The 17,936-nt window shown below is 40.6% G+C and overlaps 2 protein-coding genes across 2 annotated transcripts; both read left to right on the top strand.

Annotated features, from left to right (window-relative positions):
• Positions 1-491: 491 nt before the first annotated feature.
• wu:fj39g12 (uncharacterized protein LOC563937 homolog) lies at positions 492-2,848 on the top strand. Its single transcript, XM_034145701.1, has 3 exons — positions 492-754; positions 1,488-1,636; positions 2,151-2,848. The coding sequence occupies exons 2-3, from the start codon at positions 1,538-1,540 to the stop codon at positions 2,439-2,441; spliced, it is 390 nt and encodes a 129-aa protein (XP_034001592.1). The 5' UTR covers positions 492-754; positions 1,488-1,537; the 3' UTR covers positions 2,442-2,848.
• A 6,893-nt stretch (positions 2,849-9,741) lies between these two features.
• Positions 9,742-17,315, top strand: gapdh (glyceraldehyde-3-phosphate dehydrogenase). Its single transcript, XM_034145700.1, has 12 exons — positions 9,742-9,842; positions 10,319-10,364; positions 11,943-12,042; positions 12,448-12,554; positions 12,647-12,737; positions 13,127-13,242; positions 13,793-13,874; positions 14,233-14,384; positions 15,153-15,231; positions 15,676-15,759; positions 15,851-15,948; positions 16,937-17,315. The coding sequence occupies exons 2-12, from the start codon at positions 10,342-10,344 to the stop codon at positions 17,004-17,006; spliced, it is 1,002 nt and encodes a 333-aa protein (XP_034001591.1). The 5' UTR covers positions 9,742-9,842; positions 10,319-10,341; the 3' UTR covers positions 17,007-17,315.
• Positions 17,316-17,936: the final 621 nt, after the last annotated feature.

Raw genomic sequence — 17,936 nt, 5'->3', positions numbered from 1 at the left:
TCTTTAATCAAGACAAAACTGCTCACTGATTGTGTGACGAACACTCGTAACGGCTGGAGCTTTATTTACCCGAAATAGGCTGTGAACTTGGAGGTCGGTGAGTTGGATGGAGCCGTGTTGTAATTTGTCGGCAGGGGGTACAGGGAGCAGATGGCCCTGACAGACTGTAACTCACACAACAGAGAGGGGAGCTCAGAGCATGCTGGGAAAAACCCCGGAGACAAAGGGGAAGAGAGGGAGGCTGATATGCACGAAGAGAATTGTAAAAATATAATTTAGATTTGTTGTGAGATAAAATCGCAAAACTTTCCCTCACTCAAAGGTCTGATTGAAGAGCGCTGCTGCCCCCTGACCTCACTTTGTGATGCAGTTCTTTAACACACAGTCACCTTGGCAATGACAAGCACGCTCTCCAAGACCATGACATCACTCCAAAGAGAAAGAGAAGACGAGGAGGAGGAAGATGTGAGGGGTGTGTGTAGGTGGAGAGCAGGGGGGGGGGGCTGTCGTCTCTGGCTCTACAAAACCTCTGCAGCATCCGAACTGATGCCCAACGCTCAGCTCCTGAACAGAGGACGGACGCAAGAGAGAGAGAAACATTCATCTGTTCAATTCCATCAGAGAGCGAGGAAGAGGAGGAGGAAGAGGAGAGCAAGTCAATGTCCCTGCAGGTGAAGACGACTGAGAGGTAACAGAGCGATGGAGAAAAGTCTGTGAGAGCAGAAGAAGAACTCTGAGAGAAACCCAACCACAGGTGAGCACTTTTTATATTTTGTAATGCTATTTAGTTAGTGTTTTATTGAGCGTTATCTTACAATTTACTGTTTTAGTTTTCTAAAATGTTCACTTTATAGTCTTTAAATATATTTTAGTTTTTAATTAACAGTAGTCCTTGTCATTTACTGTGTTTACAGTTTTAGTTTTCAAAGCCAATCACTCATTTTGTAGAGGATTTATTTCCACAATTCAGGCTGAAAGCAACCTTAGGAGAAAGTCTTTTTCTAAGTTGGTCTGTTTTAAAAGTTAGTCTTTTATACGTAAATCTCAACAGGTTACCATTAAACTGAATAAACCCTCTACATTTCTCTTCATTTTACACTTAATTAGTACTTTTTAAATCAATATTCTCTTTAATTGAGAACTATTTAATGAAGGAAAAAATCATTTCATATCATTTCTGACAATCTTATTTACTTTTTTGTGTTTTAAGAACCTTAACAGGAACGGGGGCTGCAATTTACCTTTCACTTGTAACCCTAGATACACATTACATGTTTGCATTCCTCAACAGTTTTAAAAAATGTTTACTTAAATACTAAATATAAAAATAAAGTTACAAAAAAATCCTGAAGCCACCAGTGAAGGATTGGTTAAACTTGTCTGCAAATGTTTAAAAATCCATCCTTTTGCAAACTAAAGTGCTTTATATTAACAGTATGAATATATGTGAGTGTTTTGCATAAGCTATGTTCCTTTCTGTCTTGCAGCCGGTGTATTTTCAGTCTCCAGTTAGTTTCCTGTCGTCCTCTCGGCTGCCATGCTGTGTCCGGCGCTGCTGTGTGTCGCTCTGCTGCTGCTCTCTCCTCTGGAGAACGCTGAGGCTCGAGCTCTGCACCCGTCTCCTGACGCTGTGCAGGTACACAGGGAGAGGAGGGAGAGGAGGGGGAGGAGGGGGAGGAGGGGGGAGCTGAGAGGATAGGAAAAGGGAGAAGAGATAAGATAGGACTTTATTCATCCTGAAGGAAATTGTTGTGCCAGAGTTACAAAAATACAATAAACACAGCAGCATAATAATAATAATAAAACTGTACACTAACAGTGCAGCAAAAAGAGCAATTCAATAACTACAGGAAACATAGATGGTCACATTATTAATGTACATATTAACAGTATTTAGTATTTAGTAGTGCAAAAACCGTAGTGGTAGTTACGTAATTGCACGTTAAAGAGTGGATTGGGGGAGAATTCAGAGTGGATGTTAGAGGGTAGAAAAAGGGAGGAAAGGGAGGATTGGGGAGAATTCAGAGTGGATGTTAGAGAATAATCCAGAAACAGGGAGGGACAGCAGGAAGAGAGAGTAATGAAATGTGTCCCTGATTGAATCATTCCTCTCCCTGACAATTCAATCTAATCTTCTTCTTCTCTTGTAGTTCATGGAGCAGTTTCTGGAACGCTACAATGACCTTTTGACCCTGGACGACCTGGAGAGCCTGCTGAACAGCCCGGCAGAGGAGCAGTCCACCCTGTCCTCGGGGGGCAAAGCAGCCGAGTACCCCAAAAATGCTGACGCGCAGGCGGAGACCCCCTGGCTGCGGCTGCTGAAGGGCGCTCTGGCCAATCAGAAGAGGGCAGAGCCAGACCGGTCCAGAAGGGGCTGGAACCGCGGCTGCTTCGGGCTGAAACTGGACCGGATCGGATCCATGAGCGGACTGGGATGTTAGTGCGGAGAAATAAAGACTGATGGCATCCTTCTGAGAGTAAAATAAGGAAAAACACACACGTGCAGAAGTGTTTTGACTCCATGTAGGGTGGTGTAAACCTGCAGATTAGATCACATGCTTCACTCTCTCATCACTGCAGCTGTAGTTTATTCCATGTATTAAAGTGAATATTATGTGAGCTGTATTTACATCATTAAGTCATCTTTGATTGTTGGGCTTTTAAATTGGCACTTTCTGGCATTTGTCTTCAGTCAATGTGATGAGACACTTGTTATCTGTGGGTGGGGGTTGTGTGTAAAATCAGGTATAATGGACGTAGATATTAAAACATTATGCCACCTGTGACTCCTGCTGATATCATGTTTGTTTTCTTATGATTTGCACGAATAAATGGATTTGACATTTAAGGTGTTCACAGTAATTATCCACACAAACATCTAAGGCTTTTTACTCTCTAATGACACTTTTCACCTCAATCAGCCCTTAAAAGTGCAGCTTCTAATTCCTCTTTACGATATTTATTTAATGTTTGACGTTTTATTAAAGGTAGGGTAGGTAAGTTTGAGAAACCGGCTCGAGATACACTTTTTGTTATATTCCATGGAATGCTCTTAACATCCCGATAGCAATGAATATCTTAAGTGCTTTGACAAAAAATCCATAAAAAAATGTCATCTGTGGAAGCCGTAGTACTGTAAAAAGCACGACCAATCATTTTAGCTGGCCCGGCTAAAATAACTGGATGGCCTACCTGCCTGTCAGCCTTCCATCGGGGCACAAACTTATCTCGTGCCCTCATTGGTCATGTGCGCGTTCGTGTGTGTTGGAGGAGGGGCTCTGTAAGGAAGTGGCAGATTTTCTCCGGTTGTGTATTTTCAAATTCTAGCGATCTCGAGCCGGTTTCTCAAACTTACCTACCCCACCTTTAAATGTTTCAGTGGCTATTGGAGGAATGTACATGTCTTGGGTGACCTATTTTCTTATGGAAAGTGTTTGTAACATTCTCCGATTTCTCCAAAACTGAAAAAAAAATCATTTTCATCACCGTTGCCACCAGAATGTCCCCTTAATGTAGCAGCTGCACTTACTCCAGACACATTTCTGTCTAACTCTTAATGCTTTATCATACCTTCTAAATACTGTTGGAGGAATATACATGTTGCTTTCTTAATAACTGTATGTGAGATCCTCCGCTGAATCTAAAATGGTTTTAATGTTGCATTTCAGCCAAGTTCCCGAGGCAGAGATCTTGAATCATTTTACAGGGAAACGGATATAAATATATTGGCCTCTTTTTCAGATAATCTCATGAAATGTCCCACCACATTCATTCATAAAATATGTATATGAGTATGATGCAACTGTGGGCTACATTTTGCATTATTTGAACCAGCAATGAGCCAAATCTCAAAGACGAGGAATCCCTTTCACATGCTTGAGGAAATGTGCAGAGGTGTGTGTTGAAGCCACGACTGAATTATCATCTCAAGATCCATTTATAGGAGCTCTCATGATCATATTATTTTGTCTTAATCAGTACTTTTGGTGCCATTTGTTCTTTCTTTATTCTTTATACATATATTAATACAGAATCTATATTTTCATAAAAAACATGCAGCAAATGAGATCATGTAATTTCACAGAAAGCTCCAGAACATCTATTCAATGGACCTTAAGGTGAGACTGTTTTATGTCAACTGTTTCCAGTCATTTTCTTACATTTTCTTACATTATATTGTACAAAGCATGCCCACATAACGCCTGTCTTCTACCTTTTCCTCCTGGTATTGGGGATACACATTAAAGCGGACAGATTGTGCTCATTTTCAGGTTTCATATCAGTATGTAGTGTCTCTACTTTAAAGAGTCCTCTCCTGCTGATGTTCAGGTGTATATCAGTATGTAGTGTCTCTACTTTAAAGAGTCATCTCCTGCTGATGTTCAGGTGTAAATCAGTATGTAGTGTCTCTACTTTAAAGAGTCCTCTCCTGCTGATGTTCAGGTGTATATCAGTATGTAGTGTCTCTACTTTAAAGAGTCCTCTCCTGCTGATGTTCAGGTGTATATCAGTATGTAGTGTCTCTACTTTAAAGAGTCCTCTCCTGCTGATGTTCGGGTGTATATCAGTATGTAGTGTCTCTACTTTAAAGAGTCCTCTCCTGCTGATGTTCGGGTGTATATCAGTATGTAGTGTCTCTACTTTAAAGAGTCCTCTCCTGCTGATGTTCGGGTGTATATCAGTATGTAGTGTCTCTACTTTAAAGAGTCCTCTCCTGCTGATGTTCAGGTGTATATCAGTATGTAGTGTATCTACTTTAAAGAGTCCTCTCCTGCTGATGTTCAGGTGTATATCAGTATGTAGTGTCTCTACTTTAAAGAGTCCTCTCCTGCTGATGTTTAGGGAGGGGAGTGTGTGGGAGGGAACACAGGGATTTTAGCCTTTGCAGACCATTGACATGCACTAAAACCTATAGAACACACTACAGGAAAGGGAAAGCCTCTTTAAATAGATGGAGATTCCCTTCGCAGCACTAGATGGCAGTCTTTTTCCGTAAAGTGTTTATTTCTCCTCACCACAGAGTTGCCCTCTGGACTTTGCACAGGACACAAGTTGTGTTCAAGTAGTTACAGTCCTCTTCTTTATGCAAACCTCTGCAAAAAGCACTTTGCCAAATCCATAATCAATAGATGCTAACTGTAGTAAACAACAAACACATACAACATACCGAATTGACTGAAAGGCTGCTGTCATTGTGTTTAAATCGTGTTGTTATTGCAGTTTTCTTTTGATTCTTACACAGACTAACACTAATACTTGCCCCAGATATTTAATTTCATGCCGTCCTCTCCTGGGTGAAGTTTGAACATGTGATGTGTATAAGGCAGTATTTACAGTACTGCCAGTATAAAATGGACCGAGTGTTGAGCAGCCAGCCAGCGTCTAATCTTAGCCTGACCTTTATTTCCCCTCTGTGACCTTAAGCTGAGAGCAGAGGGTGAGAGCGGCATGCACTCGGGGGCTGTGGTCCTTCAGATACGCCGGACAACTGGACCGCAGCCATGAAACACAGAGCAGCCCGGCCTCCTGTTACATAGCAGCACCGTTTCCACCATGTCTGTGGTGCAGCTAGATAACAATGTGTTCCCAGTGATGGAACTCATTAAAGTACATATATACCCAACTACTGTACTTTTCTTGAGGTATTTTTTTACTTTACTTTTTATGCTACTTTCTACTTCTACTCTACTTCATTTTGGAAGTAAATATTGTACTTTTTACTCTTTAGTTTTATTTTTACTTTATGTATTCAGATTTGTATGCGCAAAATCTATGGAGAACTTAAAATCAGATGTATTAATGTATTTTAAAAGTTACACTGCAATATTAGTACCTATACTTCAGAAAAGGATCTGAATACTTCTCACTACTGCTAGTAACCTCAGGATTTTCATTTCATGCTAGTGGTGAACACATTAATGTATCAATAATCATAATCCTGTCATTTAATATACAGTACATGATTCTGAAATAGGCCACAACGCATGTTCTGTACTTTTACTTTTGGTACTTTAAAGATATTTTGAAGCCAATATTTGTATACTTTTACTTGCAGGACATTTACTTGTAACAGAGTATTTGAGCAATTTAGCATTACAACTTTTATACAAGTTAAATATCTGAGTTTCCACCTCTGTGTGTTATGGTCTGCTCTGGTGACAAAATGCTGTGGGTTAAGTTTCTATTCACTGCCGGTATGCAGACGGACGATATTTCCAACAGGATTAAACTCTCATTATGGACAGTAACGCAGTACATTTACTCAAGTACCTGAAGTTTTCATTTACTCTCTTCTTGAACTCTTATACATCTCCGAGGCGGCTATTGTAACTCCTGTACATTGTTTGACAGCTTCAGTTACATTCGATCTTTAGACGAATACACAAAATATAATCAAAGAACATTTTAAAAATAGGTTAAGATGATCTCATTGATCTCCTGGTGAAGTTTAAAAGCTACACGGCAGTATAGGCTAGTATTTAAAAAAATACACTCCTCCTTTACAAGCTGCACAATTATGGTGATTAACACATTAATGCATACAATGACATGTGGGGTACCTCAAGGCTCCATCTTGGGGCCTCTTCTCTTTAACATCTACATGCTACCACTGGCTCAGATAATGAAGAACAACAAAATAAGTTACCATAGCTATGCGGATGACACACACATTTACGTAACAATTTCACCAGGAGACTATGCTCCAATTCAAACATTGAGTAAGTGCATTGAACAAATCAATGACTGGATGTGTCAGAACTTTCTCCAATTAAACAAAGATAAAACTGAGGTAATGGTTTTTGGAGCCAAGGCAGAACGTATAAAAGTTAGCGCTGAGCTTCAGTCTGCAATGTTCAAAACAACAGATAAAGCCAGAAATCTAGGTGTAGTCATGGACTCTGACCTGAGTTTCAACAGTCACATTAAAACAGTTACTAAATCAGCCTACTATCACCTAAAGAACATATCTAGGATTAAAAGACTAATGTCACAGCAGGATTTGGAAAAACTTGTCCATGCTTTTATCTTCAGTAGACTCGACTACTGTAATGGTGTCTTTACAGGTCTCACTAAAAAATCTATTAGAAAGCTTCAGCTGATTCAGAATGCCGCTGCTCGAGTCCTCACTAACACTAAGAAAGTGGATCACATCACTCCTGTTCTGAAGTCTTTACACTGGCTTCCTGTGTGTCAAAGAATAGATTTCAAAATATTGTTGCTGGTTTATAAAGCTTTGAATGGTTTAGGCCCAAAATACATGTCTGACCTACTGCTAAATTATGAACCATCCAGAACTCTCAGGTCATCAGGGACTGGTCAGCTTTCTGTCCCCAGAGTCAGAACTAAACATGGTAAAGCAGCATTCAGTTATTATGCTCCAAATATCTGGAACAAACTCCCAGAAACCTGCAGGTCCGCTGCAACTCTTCCTACTTTTAAATCCAGGCTGAAGACTTTTCTTTTTGTCGCCGCTTTTAATTGAACTATTTACATCTTAAACTGCACTGTAACTTTTATCCATGTATTTTTTCTTTTAATGTTTATTTTATTACCTTTTCTTTTTAATGACTGATTTTAAATGCCATTTTCTTAATGTCTTTCATTTTTTGTAAAGCACTTTGAATTGCCTTGTGTTGAAAGGTGCTATATAAATGAACTTGCCTTGCCTTGCCTTGCCTTGCCTTACAACAGTTGAATGCAATAATATAAAAACTGTTCTTATGAAATGGGCTATAGTGTGGTTTTGTGTATTTTAAGTATATGTTGCTAATACTTTTACTATAGTAACACAGAAATGCGAAGATTGTCTACTCAGTTGTTTTACTATTCTTACTGGAGTAAAATATCTTCTTCTTGTTTTAACAATTTAAATCACCCTCTGAGTGCTTTCTTTACAAACGCCAAGTCTGTTACAAGAGAAAAAAGTCAAAATAAACTCTGACATGTTCAGGCCTTTTCATATTCTGTGTTTAATGAATAGAGGTTTCGTTTATCAGCAGAGAACCACGTTGCCAAGACTCTAATACCCCTTTCACACCAACGGTGTTTCAGGGCCGGTTCGGTGCTGGTGCTTGAAAAGCACCGGGTTTTCCTGTTCACACCGCAGCGGAGCAGCGTCATAGCTCCGGAATCCGGTTCGTTTCGAGCACCAAAAAGTTGTCCGTCTAGAAGCAAGAACCGCATACGTCACGCTTACGTCGGAGGGGGGCGAGATTAACCTGAGCTAACACTTAAGGCGAGTACGGCAAATAAAAGTTGTAACAAGCAGTAGTGCTGAGCAAAGTGACTAGAACGCAACCACACACTTGTTAAAAAAAACACACTTTATAAAGTCAGGCAACACTAACCAGGCTTCGTGTGATTCTGTTTATTTGTACCTTACTTTGACCATCCGTTCGCTGTTATTGATCATTGTGGAGAGCAGGCAGACGTTTTGTTTGTTATTATAGCAGCTATCGGATGGAATCAATACATGGGCTGCACAGGTTGTCATGTCCGACTATCACAAGTAGAATCATAATGAAAAATACGTCGGTAAAAAGTGCCTGTAGAAAACTGCTTAGCAAGTAGTCAGTTTAGCTTCGGTTGCTATGCTAACATCACCCATGTTATACCAGAGAAACTTTCATAACAGCGTTGTGATGCCAAACAGCGTCAATTCAGACTGACACCAAACAGCGTCAATTCAGACTGACACACATTCACTTAAGGGGAACTGGGGATATGTATCAGCTGCTTGTGTGACAGTCAGACAGTGAATACTTTAGAGCCGTGTGAGCTAACCCGGAGCTAACGGGAGAATACACTCGTGGAAGAGCAGCCGGCCAGCACTGCAGCGGTCGGTAAATGCCGCTGAAACACATTAATAAACAATGAACCACGGCACTCTGGAGAAAAGTATAAGGTTGGAGAAGTCGTTATTTAATTTAATCTGGCTTCGTATGATTAAAAGCAACGCAGTCCCCGGCCCGTTGTTATTGTGAGGTGAGCTCCGGCGTTGGGGAGAAACTCAGCGACGTAAACTGTGACGTCATGACGCAGCAGCGGCAGCACCAGTCGGGCTCTGAGCGGTGTGAAAAGAGCCGGCGCTAAACCGAAGAACCGGTTCTGAACCAGAAAAGCTCTAGCACGGAGCTTGAACCGGAGTTGCGTTGGTGTGAAAGGGGCATAAGTGCAGCACTTTCATCCAGATAAAGGAAACTGTCTTTCAAGTGAATGTTCTTTAGCATTTAGCTTCTGTTTGACATTTCTAATTAACCTGACAGAGACTCAAACAGCCCGCCTCTTCACATGCGTGACGAAGAGTTCACGTTGAGTAACTTAAAGTCAACTGATGCAGAGGTGGAGGGAGACGGTCTGAAAGTGAAGGGTCATGGTCTTTGGACATCAAATGTCACAGTGGGGAAGACAGAGATTTGATCCTTGGTGTGACTGTATTCACTGAGAAGGTCAGTGGGTTACCCCTCTCTGTTTTCAGTCCACTATCTGAGGACTTTAATATCTATATCTAGACTAGGAAGGTGGCAACACACAAAAAACTACATTCTGAAACTTATGCTAAAATAATGTCAATATAAGCCAAATATTTCTGAGGAGTAAAAAGTCTTCCACAGTTTTAGACTCACATGCAGTTGCAGAGGGCAGCTTGCATGTTGCAGACTGACCTTGACATTCAGAGGGGCGTGGCCATGAGAGGGGACCATTGAGGGGGCGTGGCCATGAGAGGGGACCATTGAGGGGGCGCGGCCTCAATCTCCGGTCAATCATAAAAACACACCGACACACTCTGCTCTACCCCACTCTCACCCGGAGTCAAGACAGACTGAGGCCTCTCACAAACGGTAAATACCTCTAACAACTAAATCATTTTACACAGGGACAGAGAGGGGAGCTGCAAGGCCTCACACACACTCACACAAACACTCACACAAGTCCTGATTTAGATCAGCTGGGGACAATCTGCATGAGCTCAATTGAACCGAGGTTTGAAGTAAATCTAGTCATAAAGTTAATAGAAATTCACTTTGCTTATCTCTCGTTTTAAAATGTAGAATTGTTGTTTATGAGCATGTAAATTAGTTTTTTTTTTAGTGCAGATTTACTTTCAGGGATTGCAGATTTCCACTAGCTTGGCCTGTGTTCACAGATGGTTTATCGGTGGAATACTTTTGCATGTTCATTTGCACTCTTTGCTGATCCTTTACAAGCTGTCCCTCACTAAGTAGAAACGTATTTATGGCATCGTAAATATGTGTGATCATAAATGGTGGTTGTTCACTTATTAACAGGGTGTATTGTTTTTCCTCTCTCCTTCCAGAGGACTAGCACACCCCAGGCAAAATGGTGAAAGTTGGAATTAACGGGTAAGAGTTCCTTTTCACCCACACACTCTAAATAAGAGTCGACACACACACACACACACGCACTCACTCAACTTAAAGTCTCTCTGCACCCCAAATCACAGTAACACTGCTCACCTGTGCACACAGCGAGCATTAAACCGATATACTGTCGACCTAATGCTACCTTTAGTTACATTTACTCAATTCTTGAAGTGTATTTGTTAGTTTGATAAAGTATTGTTAGACATTCTCACACATTAAAAACACACTTACATTTACTCAGAAAAACATGCATTTGAGTGAACAAAAGTTTTAACTTGAGTACCTGTACAAATAACTAAGAAATAAAAAAACAAACAAGGTAAAGTTATCAGGATTGCATCAAATACAAATGAGGTAGAAAAGGGTTTCAAAATTGCACAACAAGACAATGTTAGTTTGCCCCAAACTGCTCCATCTATCAATAAATTGGAGATGAAGATTATATGTAGTCTTGTGTCTAGTAGGATATCACTGAATTATTCTTGATTAGTAAATACAGATAAGATATGGCGCTAATAACATTTTTAGTGGAGTGTTTTAATGCTGTGATACCGAGTGTTTACATCGCTCAGTATGGGGGAATAACTCTTTGTTGAATGATAACATGAGTCCAAGCTTCAGTCTCTCTGTGATAATATAAATAGTGACACAGCAGCTGAGAGGACAAACGTTTGGTGAGGCCGGACAGGCTCAGATCCCCAGGGGCCGTCTCATGTTTCTCTTGATCTTTGGCCCCATAGCAGATAACAAGAGTGGGCAGTTGCTCGGACACGGGGGGTCAGCGGGGGATGGTTTTTCTGAAGCTTGCAACAGAACTGTAAATGTTATTGAACGCTCACAATGTGACGTTAGAAGAGCTCCCTATCTGTGGCATTATCTCTCCCCTTCCCCTCCCCCAGTGTCTGAGGACAGATTGTTTCTGTGCCAGGATTTTGGACCCGCGGTTAAAAAGTAACTCAGCCGCTGATCAAACAGTGCAGCAGGATTTCCACATTCATCAGAGCGTCATTCAGACTTTAGCCTCCAGAGGGGTGTGTGTGTCTGTGACCTGTGTGTGAGCTGTGCAACACACACCTCCCGCTGCCCCTCCTCCTAAACCCTGGCCTTTCTCCGCCTGCAAAGGGACAGTGTATATAAAAGGAAGTAGGCTAACATATTAAAAGGGGGAAAAACATGAGCCCAATAAGCACTTACACTTTTGCTGTTTTAGGTATATTTTGATGGGAATGCATTTGTTCTTTAAGAATGATTTTAAACAATATTTTTACATTTTAGTCTTGCTACTTTAACCTTCGTAAAAGCACCTCTTCCACCCCTGGAAAATAAGTAGCAGCATAATCAAAGTGAGTGTTAAAGTGACTATTAAAAACCCCAATTCTACATCTTAATTTAAGATTTTCTGACATTATTTCATCCTCATTGACTGCAGCTTCTTTCATTGTTACTCTGAGACTCAACCATGATCATTTCACACAGGGAGGTTTTTTAATCCGAGTTGCATGGTTCCATACCTCCATCTAGAGGCCACACTCAGAAACAACTCTGTTCATTTTTCAGATTCGGCCGCATCGGTCGTCTGGTGACCCGCGCCGCCTTCACCTCAAAGCAGGTGGAGGTCGTGGCCATCAACGACCCCTTCATCGACCTGGAGTACATGGTGAGTGAGGGACAATTAAGGACATTGGGATCAGAGTTTAAAATAAACAGCCCTCTACTAATACTTTGGCGATATTTATGTGAGAGTTTTAGTTGCATTATAGATTCAGATTTTTAGCAACAAAATATTAATCGGCTAGCATTTAGACACTTAACATTTAGTTATCAGTAAAGATATCCAGCAGCAGTATACAAAGTAAGGACCTTTATCTGTAACAGAGTATTTTTGCAATTTAGTTTTACTGCTTTGACTCAAAATCTGATTACTACTTCTAAACTTGAGGTGATTGTTGAAGGCTTTTTGTCCAGTTATCCTCCAGGAAGAGACTTAATAGTACACGTAGAATATAATCTCTTTTGGTCACCTACCTCCCTCTTCATCTATTCTTCACATTTCCTCTCTTAGGTCTACATGTTCAAGTATGACTCCACCCACGGACGCTTCAAGGGCGAGGTCTCCATAGAAGGCGACAAGCTGGTCATCGATGGACACAAGATCACCGTTTTCCACGAGTGAGTTCACGATGTGGAAAGCATTTTAGTATAATTACAATTTCAAACATTAGCCAAATCTAAAACGTTTCTCTTCTTGTGTCTGTTTCCAGGAAGGACCCCGCTAACATTAAATGGGGCGATGCTGGTGCTCATTACGTGGTTGAGTCCACCGGTGTGTTCACCACCATCGAGAAGGCCTCTGTACGTATCTCTTGAATTAAATGTAGATAAAACATGGCATGTACATTTAAGTGACTTATTTTACGAGGAATATTTAAAATTCAAGTTCTGTTAAAATTAAAAACGGGAGAGAAAGACTAATGCCCAAGTAATGGGAGATCAGCATTTTGTTACACAACCCTTAGAATGGCAGAGTCGACAGTAAAAATGGCATTCACAGTAACATCTTCGTGTATCTCAACAAAGACAGTATGGCACCCTTAACAATTCATTGTGAGGCACTTCCTATTATGAAAAAAAACATGATTTTCTGATTTGAATACCCATTTTCTTTTAACTTTTTTAATGTGTAATGTGCATTTAGCCAGAAAGGACTTGCATTAAATACTGTTTTGAAAAACTCATTTCAGGCTCACTTGAAGGGCGGTGCCAAGAGAGTCGTCATCTCCGCACCCAGCGCCGACGCTCCCATGTTCGTGATGGGCGTCAACCACGACAAGTACGACAACTCCCTCAAGGTCGTCAGGTAAGAAGGAGAAAGTCTTTGATGATTTTATATATTTAAGGGGTTTTAAATTCAGTTTTTATAGTTGATGTGTATTATTGAGCATTTCGCCATTGTACGTCTGCTCCTGATGTGTAAACAATTGAGGTTTTTTAAAGAATACTAAAATGTTTTAGCTGATAACTTTACTCAAGTAGTCTACCTAAGTTCAATTTTGAGGTACTTTTACATTTCCTGCTACTTTTTTCTTACAAACCAATACATCTAACAGTCAAATATTGTACTTTTTACTCCACTACATCCATTTATTAACTTGGATTACTTGGAAAAGGTGGATTTGTACCACAAAATGAGTGTAGTCCTTTCCCTTTTCCCTTTATATCTGCAATGTACATTTCCTGCTGTAATGCAGTGTTAATCTCCCCGCTGCAGGACGAATAAAAGATTTCTGATTCTGACATTCAAGCGTTTTGCAAGCAGGACTTTTACTTTACACTGAGTATTTCTACCCTGTTGTGTTAACTTTAATAAAATACAGTAAACTGATGCCGTATCTTTATTCTCTCCACAGCAACGCTTCCTGCACCACCAACTGCCTGGCCCCCCTGGCGAAGGTCATCAACGACAACTTCGTCATCATTGAGGGTCTGATGGTGAGGAAACAACCCCTGAAACCACAAAAAAATGATATTGTCATTATAAATATCATCTTAAATTAGAGGGGGGGGGGGGGGGGGTTACGGCATATTTACTCTATGCATTACATTAATGCACACAATGTACAACAATATCCGTTTTCTTTTCTTATTACTACTGATTTTTATTCCATTCCTATGTAAATACTGTTACATTTTATTTTTAATATTATTCTCGTTTTCTATCTGTGTTTTTAAATCTCTTATGTATGCACCACGACATCAAGTCAAATTCCTCGTACGTGTCTACCTGTACCTGGTAATACACCTGATTGTGATTTAACCCTCTTCCTGTCTGTGTGTTTCTGTCCCTCAGAGCACAGTTCACGCCGTCACCGCCACCCAGAAGACGGTGGACGGGCCCTCCGGTAAACTGTGGAGGGACGGCCGTGGAGCGAGTCAGAACATCATCCCCGCCTCCACCGGCGCCGCCAAGGCTGTCGGGAAGGTCATCCCCGAGCTCAACGGGTCAGTTTTTAGTTTATTTGTTTATAGCAGGGGGGTCCAAACTTTCCTCTCAGAGGGCCAAATAGAGAAAAATATACGAAGGGCTGGGCCGCTAACTAGAGGTTTATTGCCTCATAAGTTAAGTTATAAGTTGGCAAAATCAATCAAATGTAGGTAAGTTATGCTTGATACTTGAACAAAATCACAGCTCTCCATACGGTTTAATATATATATATATATATATATATATATTTTTTTTAATTAAAACATGCATACTGTGTAATATATTTGTACATGTTTAAGCACAAGGCTCATTTGTGGGCCGTATTACATTATACTTTTTGAACTTGCTGAGGTTCGATTGAAAATGGCCTGCGGGCCGCGTTTGGACACCCCTGGTTTGTAGTGTCGTGGACAGTCCACATTAATCAACTGTCACAAAAACAGTAAATGGGGCAGCTTTCACCAACATTGCTAATTTCCAGCTGTTGCCAGATGATAATAGACACCCTTAAAATCACAATACATGCAGGTGCAGGAACCCTTGCTCTATTCAGTGTTGTATTAACCACTCGATTTGTAGAATCTTTAGTTCTTGACCTAACCTATAGAACGGTATTTATTTTATTGGATTTAAAGAAATTGTGTTGCAGAGCTTTAAAAAAAAAAAAAAAAAACCCCTTCCATTTGTAGTTAATTGGTTCATATTATTTTACCAATCCCTTGTAATATGTTTCAAAATGTCTCTATTATAGGAATGTTATTTAACTCATGTTTTGTGTTTTACAGTAAGATTACCGGCATGGCTTTCCGTGTCCCGACCCCCAACGTGTCCGTGGTCGACCTGACCGTCCGTCTGGAGAAACCCGTGAGTGATTACACACATTCATGACCTTTAAACAAACTAAAATTAACTTAACTGTATATCTGGTTATATTTGATTTGTATCCTACTGTCCACACATGTAATGAAAAGAACCAAACAAGCAATGACTACTCCCTTTGGCTTAGTGCAAGTATTTTGCATGTAGATAACGGTGCTCGTGTAGTTTTTCTTGTCAATCTACCATAACTAGTTCTTCTGACATGAATCTGTATTAATTGTTGAGAATAGTCTCCAAGTCTTATCATTTACACTAGTTGGACTAATACTTGCTTACAATTGTTCACAAAATGTCATCAAAGTACTCCCCCTTGCTTCATGTTGTAGTAAAACATAACTTGCCAACTGCCAAACAGAGATAAATATATATACATAAAATACACAGATGCACGTGTTGTATATGTACTAATAACATTTCTTTTTTTAACAGGCCAAATACGAAGACATCAAGAAGGTGGTGAAGGCCGCAGCTGATGGACCCATGAAGGGCATTCTGGGATACACAGAGGACCAGGTATGTGTTTGTCTCTCTCTATAAATGATCCTTTTAAACTGTTTTTGGATCAATATTCTTTAAACGTTTCCTCCTCTCTCTCTTCCTCCAGGTCGTCTCCTCAGACTTCAACGGTGACCTCCACTCCTCCATCTTTGATGCTGGCGCTGGCATCGCCCTCAACGACCACTTCGTCAAGCTGGTCGCATGGTAGGTGTCGCCGCTCTCTATATAAGCCACTATAGATGCCTTTTTTTAAATGGAAATGTTCAAAGCTTTATCTTTCAAGTTATTCATTTCACTCGCCGTGGTGACGACTTGTGAGGCTGGCTTGATGTTATACAGCTCGTATGGTTAATACAAATAAAATAGTTACCAAACGCAATCAAAAGGCAAAACTCCCATATAATGAAAAGCAAATTTAGATAGTCGTTCTTTCTGTGAGATGATAATGTTGAGGAGTTTAATGGTTAGGAACTTCGTCTCGTCTGCATCTACCAGATACTGTAGGCTTGCCCATATCTGTGTTTCTTTCTAGAGTCGTGCATTGATGACGTGTTTTTTTTAGACCGGCCCAGAAGTTGGCATCGCAAACAAAGAAATAGGATATTTCATTGGATTATGGAAATGATGATACTTGCATGTTTTATTCAGCAGAAAAGGCTCCACTTTTGAACACCGCTTTATGATATTTGAAGGCTAAATACAATCACCAGTAAAAATATAATGTTGGGCTATAAACAAACCACAACACGTTCACATGATTCACTTCACCACCGCTAAGCTAAAGGCGGCTAATGTTTGGCGTGACGGAACGTAGCAGTCTCAACAGTTGATTCTAAGACTCTCAAAGCTTCACACACTGAACATTTCTTCAACTTGTGTTTAAAAAACAGATGTTATTTCAGGCCTAACCACACACTCGTAAAAAAATAAAACCTATGACGTTGAGACAAAGGAACTGGAAGTTGTAAAATGCTGACTCATTCCCTGTTTAAGGACTCATTCGTGCACCGCTCTATACCCTGGCGCCTTGGGAATTGTAGTCTTATATACTCCATTGCCAGTTAATTGCGTCATGTTGCAACCTTTTTCCACAAAACCAAAAGAACTCTAACTTTCAGCGTCGAATAATTTCATAACCAAATATCTATTTCCAGCTGCATTTTGACTCTCGTTTTTGTTTCTTCCTGACCAGGTACGACAACGAGTTCGCCTACAGCAACCGTGTGTGTGACCTGATGGCTCACATGTCCACCAAGGAGTAAAGAAAACCATCTGTTGCTCATCACTGCACCCCCCCTCCCTGTCTCCTGACACCAGAGTTATACATGCACAATGATGCGTTGTGTCTTTATGACTGGTTCCTTCAAAAACAGCAAACCCCCATCTGATGCCTGAGGAAAGGTCCCACAGAGGGCAGACGAAAAAGATTCAAATTGGTGACCAATTACTTTTTTGTATTTGTTAAATTCCCTGTTCTGTTAATGTGTGAGATGGAGTGAGAGTGTCTGTCTGCTGCGCCTCTTCAGTGCTGCAGTCAGTGGTGAAATAAAAAGTCCCTGTTTGTGAGAATCCCTCGCCTCTTTTCTCATCACTGCACATCTTAGAAAAACATCCACCACCGGGATCAATGCTGATATCGGCAGATGGATTTCTATATCAGTGACTTTAGCTAACCCTATCGATACATCTCAATGAGGGAATACACTGATGGCTCCTAATTTGGGCAACAATCCAGTCTTGCACAACAACATTGCTAAAGCGGTCACATGATCCATTCTTAAAGACAATTGTGCTGAAGTCCTGTTCGATATATCGAGTATTGGACAAAAGCTCACTGAAATGGTTCAATATGAGGGTTTTATCAGGGAATCTTGAGTGTGATTTTCTCTCAAGTGGCAAAGTGTCAATTTATTTTAAAGGAAACCTATCATGCTATATTTAAATGATATATTGCAGGGCCATACCTATATAAAGTATATTTATAAGTTTCTGTTTTCGAAATACCAAACAGATCATGCATTTTAGCCATGCCTCATTTCGCTCTGTTTGCTGTCTACGGGTCTGATTTTGTGAGCTGCAGCTGACCACGCCCCCCTGCAGGAGAGGGGAGACGTGCTCTGATCAGCTGCTGGGCTGTCGGAAGAGGGGGAGAAAAAGAGATCTCCGTCCTCGTGTTTTATTATATAGAGTCG

Source organism: Trematomus bernacchii, unplaced genomic scaffold (assembly GCF_902827165.1).
Source record: "Trematomus bernacchii unplaced genomic scaffold, fTreBer1.1, whole genome shotgun sequence".
NCBI lineage: Eukaryota > Metazoa > Chordata > Actinopteri > Perciformes > Nototheniidae > Trematomus > Trematomus bernacchii.
The sequence above is the reverse complement of the archived record's forward strand: the minus strand, read 5'-3'. Positions and strand labels throughout refer to the sequence as shown.

Bases quoted from the DNA above. Each gene is read 5' to 3' on its own strand.
- wu:fj39g12 (XM_034145701.1), top strand. From the start codon at position 1,538: ATGCTGTGTCCGGCGCTGCTGTGTGTCGCTCTGCTGCTGCTCTCTCCT. The intron at 1,637-2,150 runs GTACACAGGGAG...CTTCTCTTGTAG, and splicing joins CGTCTCCTGACGCTGTGCAG to TTCATGGAGCAGTTTCTGGA.
- gapdh (XM_034145700.1), top strand. From the start codon at position 10,342: ATGGTGAAAGTTGGAATTAACGG. The intron at 12,043-12,447 runs GTGAGTGAGGGA...TTCCTCTCTTAG, and splicing joins TCATCGACCTGGAGTACATG to GTCTACATGTTCAAGTATGA. The intron at 14,385-15,152 runs GTCAGTTTTTAG...TGTGTTTTACAG, and splicing joins GTCATCCCCGAGCTCAACGG to TAAGATTACCGGCATGGCTT.